The 17,008-nt window shown below is 38.0% G+C and overlaps 1 protein-coding gene across 3 annotated transcripts in view; it reads right to left on the bottom strand.

The window, feature by feature from the left end:
- LOC124154390 overlaps positions 1-11,642 on the bottom strand; it is a 102,753-nt gene extending 91,111 nt beyond the window's left edge. The window contains exons 1-5 of one of the 3 annotated variants that reach the window (XM_046528083.1): positions 11,469-11,642; positions 9,291-9,385; positions 7,118-7,236; positions 4,217-4,368; positions 3,443-3,596 (exon numbers count right to left, since the gene is read on the bottom strand). In XM_046528083.1, coding sequence (XP_046384039.1) covers positions 3,443-3,596; positions 4,217-4,368; positions 7,118-7,236; positions 9,291-9,385; positions 11,469-11,499 — 551 coding nt within the window. In that variant the 5' untranslated portion in view covers positions 11,500-11,642. The remainder of the gene's footprint in view (positions 1-3,442; positions 3,597-4,216; positions 4,369-7,117; positions 7,237-9,290; positions 9,386-11,468) is intronic. The other 2 variants (XM_046528082.1, XM_046528086.1) reach the window with 2 other exon arrangements.
- Between the last annotated feature and the right edge of the window lie 5,366 nt (positions 11,643-17,008).

Here is a 17,008-nt window from a genome sequence, read left to right as displayed (position 1 = left end):
TTTCGTTCTTGGGGGAAGGGGGAGGGTCAAAACCATGGCGGAACATTTTTGAAAAACGGGGTACTAAGTTGAGGGTTTTAAACTAATTTTAACACTTATCAAAATCGAAATATCTTCATTTATCAGAGAAATATTTCGTATAATCATGATACTTCAATTTTTTTTCTTTTATGAAGGAAAGAAATTGTGTTTCTATATATGGGGTCGTGACCCCAGGACCCTCCCCCTTGCTATACCGCCGCTCATCCCCACTTGAAGCCAATGCATTGAACTTCCGCCCATCTTTAGGTCACAAGTATTTACACGAGTGAGCTCGTGACTACTTTCAGAAACATGCAACATTGAAATTTTGAAATTGTTATGTAAGTCATCTCACGTTGGACATCAACCCTGTGTGAGCGGTCTATGACTGACTTCAGCTGATCCCATACGGGGCGCATCGAGATTGTAATTCCATTATTTTGAGTTCAGTGGTTGTGCAGTTGTCACGAGAAAGCTGGAGAGTGCATTTAGGCGACGAAATTTGTTTTTGTATCGCGCTAATTTTGATAAGCCAGTAATTAATTATATTATAATATTAATTACAATATCATGTATTATTATATCTACGAGAAAATCCGTGCCAAGTGCCCCCAAAAGTCATCAAACTTCACTATTGCGGCAGAAAAGAATTTATCGATAAAAAATTCCGCGTGACCCACCTATGCGAGGATTGAAAAGGAAGGGCAGGGACGAAGAAAAATGTTTGTTGCCATTCCCAAAAAATTGTTTATTTCTCTATCTCTTTCACGTGCCGACTTCTTAACAATAATTCACTATCCGAAGTATACTTCTTATTCGTAGAATGGCTCGGACAAAAATGTCTTCCTTACCATCTTCACTTGAGTAATGCGTGAAATGGTCAAGTCGATCGACCAATTATCCTGGTAATTGTGTTTTATGTCAATACTATGTGCCATGTTTAATGAAGATTTTTAAGAATAAATTCTCAACAAAATTGATAAATCTGCCGCAGTTACCGAGCCACAGGGTACCGCGTCGCGTAGCTCAGACTTAACGCGCGATCGAAAAATTGCCCTCATTTCCTTGGTCGAAAATTTTTTCCAAGATTTCTTCGTAGTATTCTTAAGAAACCTCTACTTCACACTGTGATGTAAATTTCCCGAGTTACATATTTCATAAACGAAAGATAACGTCTTCTTTATTTGAAATTCCATGCGAAAAATGGGTATGCCGTTTTGTTTTGTAAACCAAAATCTTCATGTGAACCAAAATCTTCAAAAATCATAGACAATACAGTCAAGGAATCTAGTCAAAAGAATATTTTACCTTTTTTCCCAAAAAATCATACTACCGCAACATCATCTGCTTAAGATCAAAGATATTCGGAGAAAATACGAGTTCGCGCGCGTTTTTGAATGAATTACTCATGTTTGTGCGACTGTATCTCAGCAACGGATAAAATTTATGTAAAATAGCATACAAATGAATAATATTAAATCATTCATGAGTTTTTTCGCTAAGTTTTTAGTCTCTATCTCATAAAACCCATTTTGGACTTATGTTCGACTTTTTCCGATTTCTGACCACTGTGTGCCGACGCGACTGGATCTCGTCGACGCGTTCAGTTGAGGATAGGGATGGAAGGTAGGGAATAGGGAAATACCCGCGTTGCCATTGTGACAACGGAGCTCACAGTTAGCGAAAATATTACTTGATTTACCAAAGAATTTTTCAGAGTTTTCCATGAGGAGAAAAATCCATCCATCATTTCGCTGGATAATGGGAGGGTGATAGAGACAGAAAGACTCCAAGGTGGGTCCTCTAAAGGATACAACACACCGTGGCCGGAAACCAAGGCTTATACGCCCGCGCTCCCGGGGAGGGGTTTGAATGGGAAGGAACGAGGAAAGAGGCGCCGCCGCGATAGGAGCCCGTCGACTCCTCTGGGATAGGGATAGGGTTGGAAGAGAGGGACGGGGTAAACACCTCGCCGCTATAGAAGCGGAAAGGGCCCATTAAATAGCGAAATCCGGCAATCAGCCAATAATGTGCCGACGATTTTGGTGAATTTTCCTGCTAAAGAGAAGAGAAAAATCCAACCAGAGAGTATGAGGGTTCTGGGCGAACCCTTTGAAGGATACAACGCACCGGGGCCGGGAACCAAGCCGGTGGCTTATACACCAGATCACCCGGGGAGGGGCTGGAGTGGAAGGAAAAAGGAAAGAGGGGCCGCCGCGATATAGGGGAAGGGGATAGAGCCAAATCTCACGATAACTCGCTGGAGGGAGGGAAGATTGGGGCTACGCAAAAAGCGCAAAAAACACCTCACATAATTAATGGACGCCACTTAAAGGCTAAATCACACGTTCATTTTTTCCGGCCCTCCGAATGATAGCTCCAGCGATAGATTTGCAGGGACCAAAAAAGTGATCGCTCGATCCATCATTTTCTGAGCCATTCCCTCCGTCCCATTTATCATAACTTATTCTATCATCTTCCGTATTTAAAACTGTCATTAAATTGAAAGGGAAACGTGGCGTTGCAATTGCTTTTAGCTACCGTGTCTGCGATTGTTTCAGCGACGGAAAAAGGGAAGTGTCAAAGGATGGGAAAAGGGATGGGACTTCCATTTCCCCAGCAGCTGCGGAAAATCATCGCGAATGGAGGTCATTTTTTTCCACCATCATTGAAGCGATCGCAGGAGCTGTGCCTCTGAATGGATTGAAAAATTAATCATGATTCAGGCTATAAATACACATTATAGAGGCTGAATGACTATATAAAGCCAAGAATTAATATCTAATCTGCATGAAAAACCTCGAACCTGAAGACACCAGCAGCAACGCCGGCGAAACTGTCGTCATGAAAACGAATCAACGCGGAGGTCAACCCGAAAACTTTGTTACGCATGCTGCACCACCCCGCCAAAGTCTCACTCGCGAACGAGTGATTCGGTCGGAAATACCCAAAAAAAGGTTGTATCGTTCGTTCCTTTCGTTACTTTATTTAACTATAGCTACAGATGCTGGAAAATATTAAAATTGGACCTTTTACTCCATTATAGCACACATGAACTGAAATAGGGTCATGCTTTTAACGTTTTTGTTTTAAGCCGATTTTTACCGGAGTTACCAGAGCCAGTCGTTCAGTGATATCGATCAGCGTTCACCATTCACTTAAATGAGTCAATCGCAAAAAGTCGATCGCCGATCAATCGATTATGTCAATCAAGACCGAAATCGGCCATCACCTAGGCCAGTCACGACAGACTTCGGTCTCACGGACGACTGATTCGGTCGGAAATACCCAAAAAGGTTGTATCGTTCGTCGGGATGATTCTTGCCATCAATCGATCACACTAAAGATTTCCAAAGCGTGAGTCGGTCTGTCAGGACTGTTCATTTAATGCTATATTTCAATGTTATAAGTTTATACTTACCTACACACGTATTCCATCGTATACAGATAAGGATTAACGAGAGGATCTTCCGAATCGCAGAACACAATGTCACTCTTGTAATGTATGAAGTCTAATGCTGAATTACAATATCCCCAAGTATAGACCAAACAAATCATATCTTCGTCGGTTAGGCCTGAAAAGTGATGAATGATTAAAAAAAATAGATCAGTAGCCAGTGTTGTGAGTCACATAAACCGTATTTTCTCTTTTAGAGATGTGTTTTAATGAAGTTATTTCGCGTTTTTTGGTAATAATATATAAAATGGCCTTGGGAGACCTTGAATGACCTTGGGTTACCATGAGTGTCCTTGAGCGACATTAGGTGACCTTGAGACGAGATCGAAACTTGAGAATTCTGTTGCAAATTTATATCTAACATCACAATCAAAATTAATGAAGTCATTCCTCGAAATTCGCTGAAAATCACAAAAAGAATTCATTATGGCTATTCAAACAAAGCCTCAGACTAAGTTCATGGATTATAGATCTGGTCATCAACAATGGTTTTGGAAAAGGTATTCCATACCAAACCTAAAACTGCCTTTGAAATCATGTTACGTTGCGTGGTACTCTTTAAATTGACGTGAAAGTGAGGAAAGTTAGATACATAAAGAGAAAAACCAAATAGAATAGCGCCTTTTTCTCCCATACATGAAAAAATGCGCTCAAAATGTAATGGCGTGTTGCTGAAATTTCTCTTCAAATTGCAAGTTATCTTTTCAGTGATCCAATAACGTAGGTACTACAAATTACCAAGAAACATTTCCTTTTCGTTGTCACAGAAATAATTTGCGATCGCCTCAGCCACATGCACGCTGGATGGAAGCATAGTCTTTGCTTTATTGGAGACTTCCTTCACAGTTTCGACTCCTTGTATCAGGCACTCTTTTATCTGCTCTCGTCTCCTGGAAGAATGATTCAAATATGGCATAAGCATTCTTTGCGCAATATAATACTATAATTACATGAAAATGAAGGTACTGAAGGAGACGGGTTGAATTAGAGCATATCATGTGATCAGTGGCCTAGCCTGTGGGGAGAGATTCGGGGGGATCCGGATCCCCCCCCCCACTTGTTATGACAACTCAATTGCTTTTCTTCATAAAAGAAAACAAAATATTAAAAAATCATGAGTTTACAAAATATTTCTATGAAAAATGTGTTTACATTATGAAAATTGTTAAAATTAGTTTAAAACCCTCTACTTAGTACCCTGTTTTTCAAAAATTTCCCCCCTGGTTTTGGACCCCCCCGAATAAAATTCCTAACTGCATGTGTCGAAGGAATGAACAAATGCTTAAAAAGATAACTACAGAATATAAACAAAATACACCAAATAAGCAATACAAAAAATATTCTGCAACGATGGCATCATGGCATGGCATAACAGGAAAAAAAATAATTGGACAATAACACCATAAAATACTCTATGCCAATAACACAAAAATATAAGTTTTACCAAAAATCGTTACTAACATATGTATAAATATAAGTTTTGGTAGCAAAAAAAAGGTGAACGAACTTAAATCCTTTTTCTAAATGGTCTTTTATTCACATATAGCGTTAGTGTATTCCGTAGTCTAGATGAGGAAAGTTGAAAATATTTTTAAAATATATATTTTGGTGTGGCTTGAGGAATTTTAAGGTCACTTACAGAAAAGAAATATCCCAACACATGTAGTTTTGTACCAAGTTGAGCTGATAGAGCCCGTGATCGTGAATTGAGTGCGGTTTACGGCCCAAACAGTATGAGTGAAGGTGTAGTCTGTCATTGGGTACGATTATTCAAAAATGGATGAACAAACATTCACGACTCAACGATTACGGGGATTCAACAATAACGCAGATCTTCAGAACGCAGTAACAGGTTGGCTCCATTCACTGACGACAGATTTTCATGAAGGATAGCTATCGATTTTTGGACCACCCGGAAAAATAAAGAAAAGTTTTGCTTTTAAGATACTAAAATTTTTCCGATTTCTCCGGTTTAATTTTAATTTTTAAATGGCGGATACTTTCTTACGCGGATTACCCTCGTATATCATTTTCTCTCCTATAGGGCAGCGTAACGATGCGAAAAACGAGGAATAGGTATATATTAATACCTCATCATCGCACTTCCTGTATGTCAGGATCTTTTATGGTATCAATTTCCCGAACTTTTAATTCCCTACCGCATGAGTTAACACAAAGCATGTCTGAACAAAAGTTGCAATCATATTTGTTAAAAAGGCACAACAAAATGTTGGTAACGTATAGAATTTCATTTTTTTATTGTTTCTCTATTTATTTAATACATTCCGGTGATTAATTTTTTTTTAGCTGTGTTGTTTTAAAAGTTTTCGATCACACACACCGTTAAAGAGTTTCAGTATTTATTATTGTTTTACCTCATTTGATTTCAACTTTTTTTGTTTAAAAAATTTCAAATTTTTTATTAAATTTTTTATTAATTCATTCAGTTTACGCACACATATTTAACTGATTTTAATGTAATTATTTTTAATGGCTTTATAAAATTTTTCATTATAGCTAATATTGGATAATCCACCAACTCTATGTGTTCGGTAACTTGTTATTTACTATGTTTGTTACGTATTTTACCTGTTTTTAATTACATATGCCCACTATCCTTTTTTATACATAAATATATCTTGAATCCTTGCTTTCTGACCGATATTACCGACAGGGGGCTCAACCATGACTTGACCAGCTCAATCTGATGTCCACGGAAGTTAACCGTCAGAGGAAGAAAGCGACATACGTTCAATGGATGTTTTGAGAATCTCATATGTAAACCATTGTCATATCTAAGTCTGAGCCGAATCACTGAAATGAAATTATTTTACCATGCAACAGAGCCCAGGCCCAGGGAAAGAGGAGGCCGGATTGTGTCCTCACCTGGGCCACGTTTAATAAAGAACAAGTCGAGTTAAAATTATTATAACGAAGGAGCACAGTTCATGTTACCAATACTGCAACGATATCTCCCACTTTACTAAACATCTCCTTGTGTGTGGCCATACAAATCGCTTAAAACCGAAATAATTCTTTACAAAGAAAGGAAAAAACCCAAATTGGATGCCTTAAAAAAACTCGAAATTCTTCAAGGCCAAACCAACCCCGACATTAACTTAGTCACCGTCCATTTGTACTCGTGGAATACCCCCTCCAAAACATATTATTCCCAACCCAATCATCACTTTACCGATTAGCCCTACAGCTGTTTACTCCTTGCCGCGATGCGTGTACTCGGATGCAGCGACATCCAGGCCTTCCTTGCCTCCCTCCCATGATTCACGAACCTGCAACCCAGCATTCTGCATCATTCCCCACTTCTCGTTCTCCTACCCCACCGCTTCTTCTCCCTCTCCGCCCCCCTCTCATATCCCCTTTTCTCTTTTTCCGTTTTGCATGCTCCTATTTAACGTCTGTGAATTCTTTTAAACTGCGCCAGAAAATGATAAACTGTACTGAAACCGCTCTAAAGTGAATAAATTATTGTGAAACTGGCTAAGTTTTATTCCTTCCTGAAAGTGAAGTCGAAAGTGTGGGCAATTAATCTATGGGGCATTAACTTATACATTTCAAGCAGTAGAACAATTAATCTCACTTCAGCAATGCTCCAGTAAGTAATAAAGTGTCAATGCTCACCTGCACACGTGTTTGCATCGGAGACATGCAGTAGATCTGTTGTAAAGACCCATTGTTGAGTACCCTTCGTCCGGTGAGAATCCATCGTTGATGCATCGTTCTACAGTCTCTGAAAGATTCTGAAAATTTTTTCTTCTTACTTAAATTTCATAATTGTATCAATTTATCAATATAACTTATTTCACTGTTTGTTCGCAATACGTCTTCTAAATTTGATAATGCATGTGAATTGAAAACTTCTCTCCAAAAGTCAAATTGACAGTATTCATAAATAAAAATTGGTCAACATGTCGATTTTGTTTCATTTATTTTATAGCGAAAACTTTTAACGACCCATTTTATGCGTATTTACGACTTATTAAAAATTCAGGTCCATCCCATTGTTCTTGAATACATTGCATTAGAATTTAATTTGAATATCCCTGGAAGAAGTCATCGTAAGAGGGAACGAAAACAGGTGCAAATACAAAATGACTGACCAGTGAAAGTCCTTAAGAAAGCAGCATGCATATGTATCAGGGTGCTTTTAAATTATAAGTCTGAACAACATTTTATATAAATAAATTTAGCCGCAGTTCAATAGTACCGGCATTTTCGAATCATCTGAGATGGTGAAAATATTCCAATTAATATGAATTAAGGCAACAGCATTCCCTGTAGTATGCTCTTATTTGCAGAGAAAGAAATTCAGATTAGTAAAGTATATTATTATAATTTCAAAAAATATCGCTTATCTTTGCATATGAAGTACTTAACAGGAAAACTTTTAGAGCTGCGGACATTAATTCAAGCGCGAAAAACTTCACTCAAGAAATCGTTTGAAAGTATTTCTTCAGAATGTGGATAAATTAGCGTCTGCACCAAATCGCAGAAATCGCCATTTTCTCATCGATTGTTGACGAGTTCTATTTGTGTAAATTCATTGTAATAAGACAAAACAAGCTGTAGACATTTTCCACACTATTTCATTCGCTCAATTCGGTTTCAACGTTTACACGTCATTATCAAAGGCTGTCTGAATAAAGAGAACTAGCCGAGTAATATAAATTGCTGGAAGGTAAAGATGATATCAAATTTAAAATTTAAAATCATACATATGTGTCATTAATTTTTATACATTAATTTTTATAAATACATATGTGTCATGTGTCATTAATTTTTAATTTTCAAAGAAAAAATAGAAAATATTCGAGTATGCGAAAGAACGTTTTATTGTATGGAGTGGAAAACTTGTACGATGAAGAAAACAATAATGAAAAGACTGAAAGCAACTTAATATGGCATCTCAAAATTTTATGGATCAACTTTGTTTCAAACACTTAGGTTGTGCATAGAGCAGGCCTATATCGCCTTCTTAGGAAGAGAAGACAAAAATATCACCTCTGGAACACATTCTTTGAGGGTAAAAATTACGAATTATTCAGTGTGATCTTGGATGGGAGAGATGAAGGAAAGCGCCCCAGAGGGAGAATAAAATGCTCATGGGGACAAAAAATCAAAGATTGGAAGCAAGGGTACTGCAAAGAGGAGGTACAATTCCTCCATGTCATGCAAGGGTGATATCCGTTTCCACTTCGGTCGCATTTTAATCGGTTTTCAAAAATATGAGTGCAATGCGATACAGTTGTGACAATATTTTTCAGTACCTACTTTCTTTGTAATTTTGAGAAATGGCGATTCCCTTCCCTTGGCAACCAAGTTTTTGTATATGTAGTATTTTTGTGTGTTTATCAATTTCTGTACTTTGCTCTGTTTAGGAAAATCATTACTTGTATCCCTCGGATTCTCACCCCCTCACATATAAATTTCGCTTAGTACCACTAATTATACCATTTTCCATCGTGAAACTCGGATCAATTTGTCCGTCAGCGACGCGAATGGCGACTTTTGTAAACCCATTTAAGTGCGTGGTGGCTGACAACAGATTTATAAGCTTACCTACTTGAGATTCCTCTTTTGCAATATTCGTGATTGGAAGATTGGACTGTAATTTTGAGATAATGGGGACCAATTGCAACGGGAAAGAGAGCGATGCTTGAGCATCCAACGCACTGAATAGTGAATGGCATCAAGAAGAACAAGGTGTCAACAGTGGTAGTTATAATTTAATGAGCAAGGCGACACTCTCATGAAATAAAAATGACACATAATTTGATTCTGATCCATAACTCACAGCAATTCTTCTCTGGCATTCCCGAAATCTCCCAATTCGCAGATCGTATGGCTCCGGTGCAGTGACTGTGAACGTTGTATATGCTATGAAAAGTCCTGGAAGTCGAGAATAAAATTTAAATTAGTAGCATATGGAGGAATTTGGGTTGGTATCTTTCGAAGTGTGAAGGTGATAGAAGAACGGTAAAGATCAAAAGGATAGATATTGAGGGCCAGTGGCGTAACTATGGAGGGATTAGGATAATAGATTCCTCCAAAACCTCAGAGGATTTAAAAACATATTTAACCCTAATACGGGCAACATATTTTTCTGACGTAATCGGGCAAGGTGAGTCCAATGGACTCTTTTAACTTATGCTTTTAATTTAAAGTATTGAACAGTGACAAAATATTACATTTCACATCAATTTGTACATATTGTGCACTATAGAATAATTTAACATAAAATTGATTATGTTTTGTTTAACAAAAATTTTACTTTACTTATTAATTTCATACATAGTCAAACAGCGAGTACAGTAGACTCATTTGACTAATTCTTTCTGTTTTCACTACATGAAAACGCAAAATATTTATCGTTACATGTACATAATTTTACATTATTCTGACAATTTGAACCAAATATTTGTAAAATGCACATTACTTTTTACATTTCGTGCAAACAGACTCACCTTGCCCGGATTTGTGGGAATTCAGAGAAAAATTGCTTTGTTTATCTAATTTCTATACCAAACTCTAACTTTCTAAACACATGTATGTAGTGTAGAGTAGGCATTTTTTAACTATCGATTGCATCTCGGATATGAAAAAATTAAACCTCAGGGGCTGGAAAGAGCTATCTATATTCTTCACAAAAAAGTAATTCTGATCCTAAACCAGCCCATTTGCATTCTTTATGTAGAATATGCCCTAGAATTCACATAACACTGATTTAAGAGACTAATAATGAAAAATCTGGCAAATCTGGCAATCCTATGCATCACATGTTCACATGCAACATTTTTAAATCATTGATTACTAAACGAATATAAAAAGTAGTCTCGTCGACGCCATGTTAATGCTGCAATGGATGATATTTATGTTAATATATATAGGTCATAGTCACATACGGTGCTGGGAAAAACTTAGAAGGAAACAAACTACAGTTTCGAAATGAGCATGCCCTTTTTAGCATAAAGTAGCTCAAAGATTGAAATCAACAGAAAATGCGTTCAAAATTGTTCCCCAAGGTAATCAGTTGAAGAAAATAAAGCGGTAATCAATTTTCTTTGAAAGCCACTCATGACAAAGCTGGTGGAAACTAGGATCAAAAAAGGATGTTTTAATAGTAGATAGAATATATTTCACAAAGAATTTTATTGACAGAATCAACCTCTGCATAACAATGTTAAATAATACTAACAGTCGCACAAAATAACTATTCTATAACTCTTATTGATTCATATATAAGTATCAAATCGTCTTCCAAATACTCTAAAAACGAAGTGCAATGACTAAGTATTAAAGTTAAGGTTCTTCATCGCCATTCTTCAAAGTTGCGCGGCTTTAAGATAACTAATCATTCCCGTTCTATCGGTTCAATTTTGGCTCCCTTTCCTGACGAATTGCATGTTTCAAGTTTCCGCTTCTAACATTTCTAAACTTTCTAAGCACATGTATCGATACCTCCACTGCGCAGGCGCTCAACAATCGCCCACCGATTCATATCCGCTTATCTAGGAGCCAAGCAATACGAATGCGCGCAGCTGGCAGTAGCCGGACCACAAAAACTCTCCCCTATTTCTACAAGCATCGGCGGTGAGCGATTGAGCTCTGCCTATTGCCAGCTGAGCGTATGCGTATTTTGGGCTCCTGGATGAGCGCATTTTAACTCGGTGGGCGACTGTTGATCATTTTTGCAGGTTAGGTGTCAACATGTGCTATAGAGTAGACCTTATTTAAGTATCTATTGCACATTGGATATAAAAATATCAAGTCTTAGTGGCTGCAAAGCTCTATGCTCTTCACAAAAATGTAGTTTTTGCCTTATAACTAGCCTATTTGCATTCTAAGTAAAGAGTAAGTCGTAGAAGTCACATAATACTGATTTGAGAGACTCAATAGTAAAAAATCTGCCAATGGTTTAAAATTATATGCATCCCAACTTCGCATGCAACTTTTTAAAACGCTGATTACTCACCGAATATAAATAGTTGATTCGTCGACGCCATGCTTTGGTAGCACTTGATGATGTATATGTTAATAGTATTATAACTTCAGAATGTTGGTAAAGTAAACCGAAACTCGAGGAAAATAGAGCGCTCTCTGTTCGGCAAGCAAGTCAGCTCGACTCAGAATGATTCTAGCAATACTGACCAGCTGGTATCTTATATATGATCGCATACTTTGCATATTTAGGTTGAGAAATGACGCAAGAATATTCTCAATGTTGTTGCGTACATAAATCAAAGGAGAACGGGAAAATTGCGATTTTGATTAGGAAACTTTATAGAACCAGCTCCAATCCAGCCATAATAGTAGAAAGAAGAATACTGGCCTCGATAGCGGCGGGGTAAAATCCTTGCCTTGCAAACCAAAGGTCGCGGGTTGGAGTCACGTTCAGCAGGTGTTAAGTTAGGCATTTTAAGTTAGGCACTTTCCATGAAATGTGTGCTCTCAAACGTCCTTCGTTTTAAACGCATTTTCTCATGCATGGGAGAATAGGCGCTCAATAGGAAAAATAGGCGCTATAGTATTCGGTTTGTACGTGTATTTGTCTTCACTTTCAAGTCAATTTAGAGAGCCTAATGCAATCTAACATGATTTCAATGGTGGTTCCAAGCTCGGTATGGAAAATCATTTCCAAAACCATATGATGATATCCAAGTCTCGAATCCACAGCCTTAGGCTGAGGCTTTGTTAGGCTAGACATGATGAATTTGTATTTTCGTTGTTATCGAGTTTTGCGAAATAACTTGAGTAACTTCTTTTGATTAATTTTAGGCAGAATATTTGTGCTGTAAACATTCCATTAACTTTACATCATCGTTAAGAACTGATTCCTTTGGAATAATTGTCTTTGAACAATATAAATTCTAGTTATCTTTACTCTCAGCAGTTTGATGTACTGATTGCTATAAAAGCGGATTTAGAGTGTCCTTTGTAAATAACTATTTACGGTTAATTTTAGCATCATATTTAATAGCAGTGTAATAAACTAATCGCAGTTTTATATACTAATTGCAGTAAAAACTGATCTTTGCCAGAGAAAGTGCGCAGTATGTCACTCGCTGCAGTGAATACTGATCTTTTTTTGTCTGTAAGGTTCCCCCTATGCAAAGACCTTAAATGCGCTGTTTTCGGGGAATTGTATACAAATAAATACAATGTTTATCTGAAAACAGAATGAAAGCTAAAGATAAACTGACACCTACCAATCATGAAAACAAAGTCGCACTATTTTCTATAAAGAACATCATGCCATTCAACATAAAAAAACCTTTTTTTTTAAGGAAGTATAATAGGAATAGCCAATCGGCATAATTTTAAGAAGCCACCCTTAAGTCCAACGTAAGTACAATACAATCTACACGGAGAAAATCATTGGATGCACTGAATTGGTAAGTATTTAACATTGTAACATATTTAACATTGTAATTAACGCCGGCCTCGGTGGCGGCGGGGTAAAGTCCTCGCCTACCAAACAGAAGGTCGCGGGTTCGAGTCCCGCCTGGGTAGGTTGCCCCTATTCAGGGCATGGTTGCGTGGGATAGTTGTTGTTTCATGTTATACCCTCCGATGTAAAAGGCCATGTGAGCTGTTTTCGGGGCGATGGAAATAAATAAATAAATAAAAATAAATTGTAGAACTCCATTTTAAGTTAGGAAAAATATCATCTTTCTTCCTACAACTTAACCTTTTATTGTCAACTAGTCAAAATGTTTCAGTGCATTGAAATGTCAGAGTATTAAAAATAGTCGATGATGAAAGGTTAAGTTGTAAACGGAATTTCGTTATTTCCACAATACAGGATTTTGCCCTATAAATCACAGGATTGCCGGCTAACTACCGTAAACCTTCTTTACATAAGTAATAGATCTGTGACAGTTAATCATCGCCCACCATCGCATCGCCCAAAGATACCGCTGCACGGTGGACCGAAATCGGGAAAAGTGGAAAAAAGTCTAAAATATTTCCCTTAGCAAATTTGTTCATGATGGACGACCGAAAGAGAAATTTGCCCAATTCAAGTTAACTCTGAATTTACCGTCTTAAAATAAGATGCATATTATATGTTCAAAGATTAGTAACATTCGCTTTCTTTGTCCTAAAATTTTACCATAGCCTTGGTCAAATGGAAAAAGGAAAACCATTGTGGAGGAATCCAAGTACCTTCCAAGGCTGTTCGTCGCAATGAAAGTTCCTTCATGCGCGACTCACCTCGGTGAGGATTGAAAAGGAAGGGTAGGGAAAAAGAGCAACAGTTGTGTCCATTCCCAGAAATTGATTATTTCTCTCTCCCTTTTTTGCATTCCGACTAAATCTCTTAACGATACTTCAATATCCGAAGTATACTTCTTATCCGTAGAATGGTTCGGACAAAAATCGTCACGAGAGTTATGCGTTAAATGGTCAAGTCGATCGATCCATTATCCGGGTAATAGTGTTTTAGGCCAATACTGACCATTTGCCATGCTCAAACGAAGATTTTTAAGGAATAAATATTAAAAACTGGATAAATCGACCGGAGTTACCGAGCCTCAGGGTCTCGCGTCGCATAGCTCAGACTTGACGTGCGATTGAAATATCGCTCTCTTTTCCTTCATCTACATCTACATAAAACTCCGCTAGCAGCCTAAAAGGCATGTGGCAGGGGGTGTTAGGAGACCAGCCTTTTACACATAAAAATGAAGTGCTCTAACAAAGTTAGCATTTATTAAAGTTCTTTATGGTTCCGGGGAAAAACGAATTTCCATATCTAACCGTTCGGCAAAACATCTCTCTTAATTTATCGCTTCTATCGGACCTGGAAAAATTGTGGGGTTCTAATATTATGTTCTCCGAGTCGCTCTTAAAGATATCCATTCTCAATTTTTCAAGCAATCTAAGCCTAGTTCGCAGCCTCCGAGTCTCCAGCGGCTCCCAGCCTAATTCGTTTAAGATCTGGATAACGCTGTCTGTACGCTTGTAGCAGATTTAGACGAACTGCGCAGCCTTCCTTTGTATTTTATTCAGTTCGCGGATAAAGTCTTTCTGAACCGTAGCATACTCAAGCTGCATATTCAAGGTGCGGTCGGGTGAGTGCGAAATAGCACTTTTCTTTTATTTTCTCATCCGAAAATCTTCGCACATTACGCTTGACGAATCCTAATTTATTCAGGGCTATTCCAAAAATATTCCTTATATGTGTTCTCCACGAGAGGTTCGAGGTTATTGTAACTCCCAGGTACTTCACTTCGTCTTTTGCCTTTATGTTAATACCATCCACAGCATAAACATTGTTAGAGTTGGACGAACTCCGCAAGAAATGTACCGACATGCATTTGCTCAGATTAAGCTTGAGTCCCTACTCTTGGCTCCACAAATGAACGTTGTTTAAATCCGATGATAGAATTTTATAATCATAGTTCATGATCACTGATTTCGCGATAGATGACGGCGTCGTCAGCAAATAAACATATTTTATTGCTAATTCGGGAGCAGAGGTCATTAATGTATATAAGGAACAAAAGGGGACCGCTTTCTTGTGAAACACCTGATGTCACTTTAACTACATCCGAGCTACTCCGTTTAGAACAACTACTTGTTTACGATCATTCAGGAAGTCGCGTATCCAGTTTACTACTGTTTCGTTTAATCCGCATTACTGTAATTTGTATAAAAGTTTCTTTTGAAGTAATGTGTCAACAGCTTTCTTAAAATCTAGAAATAATGCGTCAACCTGTCTTTTCGATTCACCAGATTTGAGAACATCGTGAGGAAAGAGCGCGAACTCTGTTTCGCATTATCTACATTCGTTGGTAGCAAATTTTTTCCAAAGATTTCTTCTCAGCATTCTTAAGAAACGTCCGTTGGATTCGTTTTTAGTGAAAATTTCAGGTCATTACTTCACTTTTTTGGAATTCCTGCATTTAGATTCCTAATTGTACCTTCTTCTATTTATGTCATTTTATTTCATTTTTTTGCCTTTAAACGGCTGAAAATGAAAAGAATTTACAAAAATGTTAAATCATATGTATCTCGGTGGAGTTAGCTAAAAAAAATAGGGGTACTCTTACATAAATTCCCAACATGCTGAAAATTTGCATGAACATTGAGGATACCACTCCTACGAAATCCCGAAAGGTCCTCATCCATCTTTATGCATGCTAGGGTGCACAATGGAAATCCCCACTCTGATGAGATGATCACGCTTAAAAGCTGTTTAATGATTTATTATTGCAGTCGAATAGTAAAGGAGTAACGCGATAAATTACACGACCAATGAGCTTCACCACAATTTCATGCAAATGTGTAAAGTTTTTGGGCCGATAATAGTATATCGTCAGATCGGCATGAAAGAAAATCATCAAACCCATTTAATAGCCTGCTCTTAAAGAAAGGCGCCAAGACGTCCCATCCGAGAGTGCTGTCCTTCAAGTGATGACCATTCTACACCCAAGCAGGTATAGTGTAATCTCTGAAAAATCTTTGCCTCCGCCGGGGTATGAACCAAGGTCCACGGGGTGGAAAGCAAGCGCTCTAGTCATCAAGCCTATACCCTAGATTTTCAGAAAGCGAAGACGTCTAGGGAATAAACTGTGGATTGAACTATAATTATATTGGTTTCTGCCTCGCTCTTATATTGTAACCTGGATGGGAGGTGCACTGTGATTGGCTGTCTGACTGGGCGCTTCTCTCTGATTGGCTCTCTCTTTGATGACTCTTTTCCAGGCGCTGTAAAATAAGTATCCATCTTCTCTCAATGGTTTTTTTTTTGATTTCTATTGCTTCCATGATTTGTCCCGGGAAGTATCGGCACTCCTTAACTAAAAGTTTCTTTTCCTCAAATTTGATGCCGTGGCCAGGTTCCGACCATGCATGTTCGGCGATGGCGGAGAGTTAAAACTGTTTATTCTTGGTCGCCCTTTGATGTTCTTTAAACCTCACGTGCATGGAGCAGCAAGTTTCCCCAATATTTGATTTTCCGCAGGAGCAAGGCACCTTGTATACCCCCTCATACAGTTCTTGCGGAATGATGTCCTTGGGCCCGGGAAGGAAGTCCCTTATCTATTATAGCAATCACAGTGCAGCTCCCATTCAGCCTACAGTATATAAGCGAGGCAGAAACCAACAGCTGACACGGAACAGAGATATATGCAAATTCCCTCCCAATTCAAACTAAATTAAATACATTTCAAAATAAGGCCCTCCTGTTCGATCCTGCATATTCCGCAGAGAACAAGAATATTCCATGTCCTCCGTGCCCACAAATTACCAACCGTTCACGAATTCATATATAATCATGCCAAACACATGGGGGCTCGACTAACAGCTACACAGAATACACTACACTGATCAATATCTGGAATTTACGACGAAAACCTACCAACCACACGTACACTTCCTAAGCATATCACTCGACTATGAGTCTTTCCTATGTCATTACTTCTTGCGTTACGTTCTTTTATGTAAATCATTTAAAAAAACCAACAAGATATGCTAGAAAATCAAAAAAGAAAATCTACAAAATTCAGAAAT

The sequence above is a fragment of the Ischnura elegans genome, chromosome 2, assembly GCF_921293095.1.
Source record: "Ischnura elegans chromosome 2, ioIscEleg1.1, whole genome shotgun sequence".
Classification (NCBI taxonomy): Eukaryota; Metazoa; Arthropoda; class Insecta; order Odonata; family Coenagrionidae; genus Ischnura; species Ischnura elegans.
The sequence above is the reverse complement of the archived record's forward strand: the minus strand, read 5'-3'. Positions and strand labels throughout refer to the sequence as shown.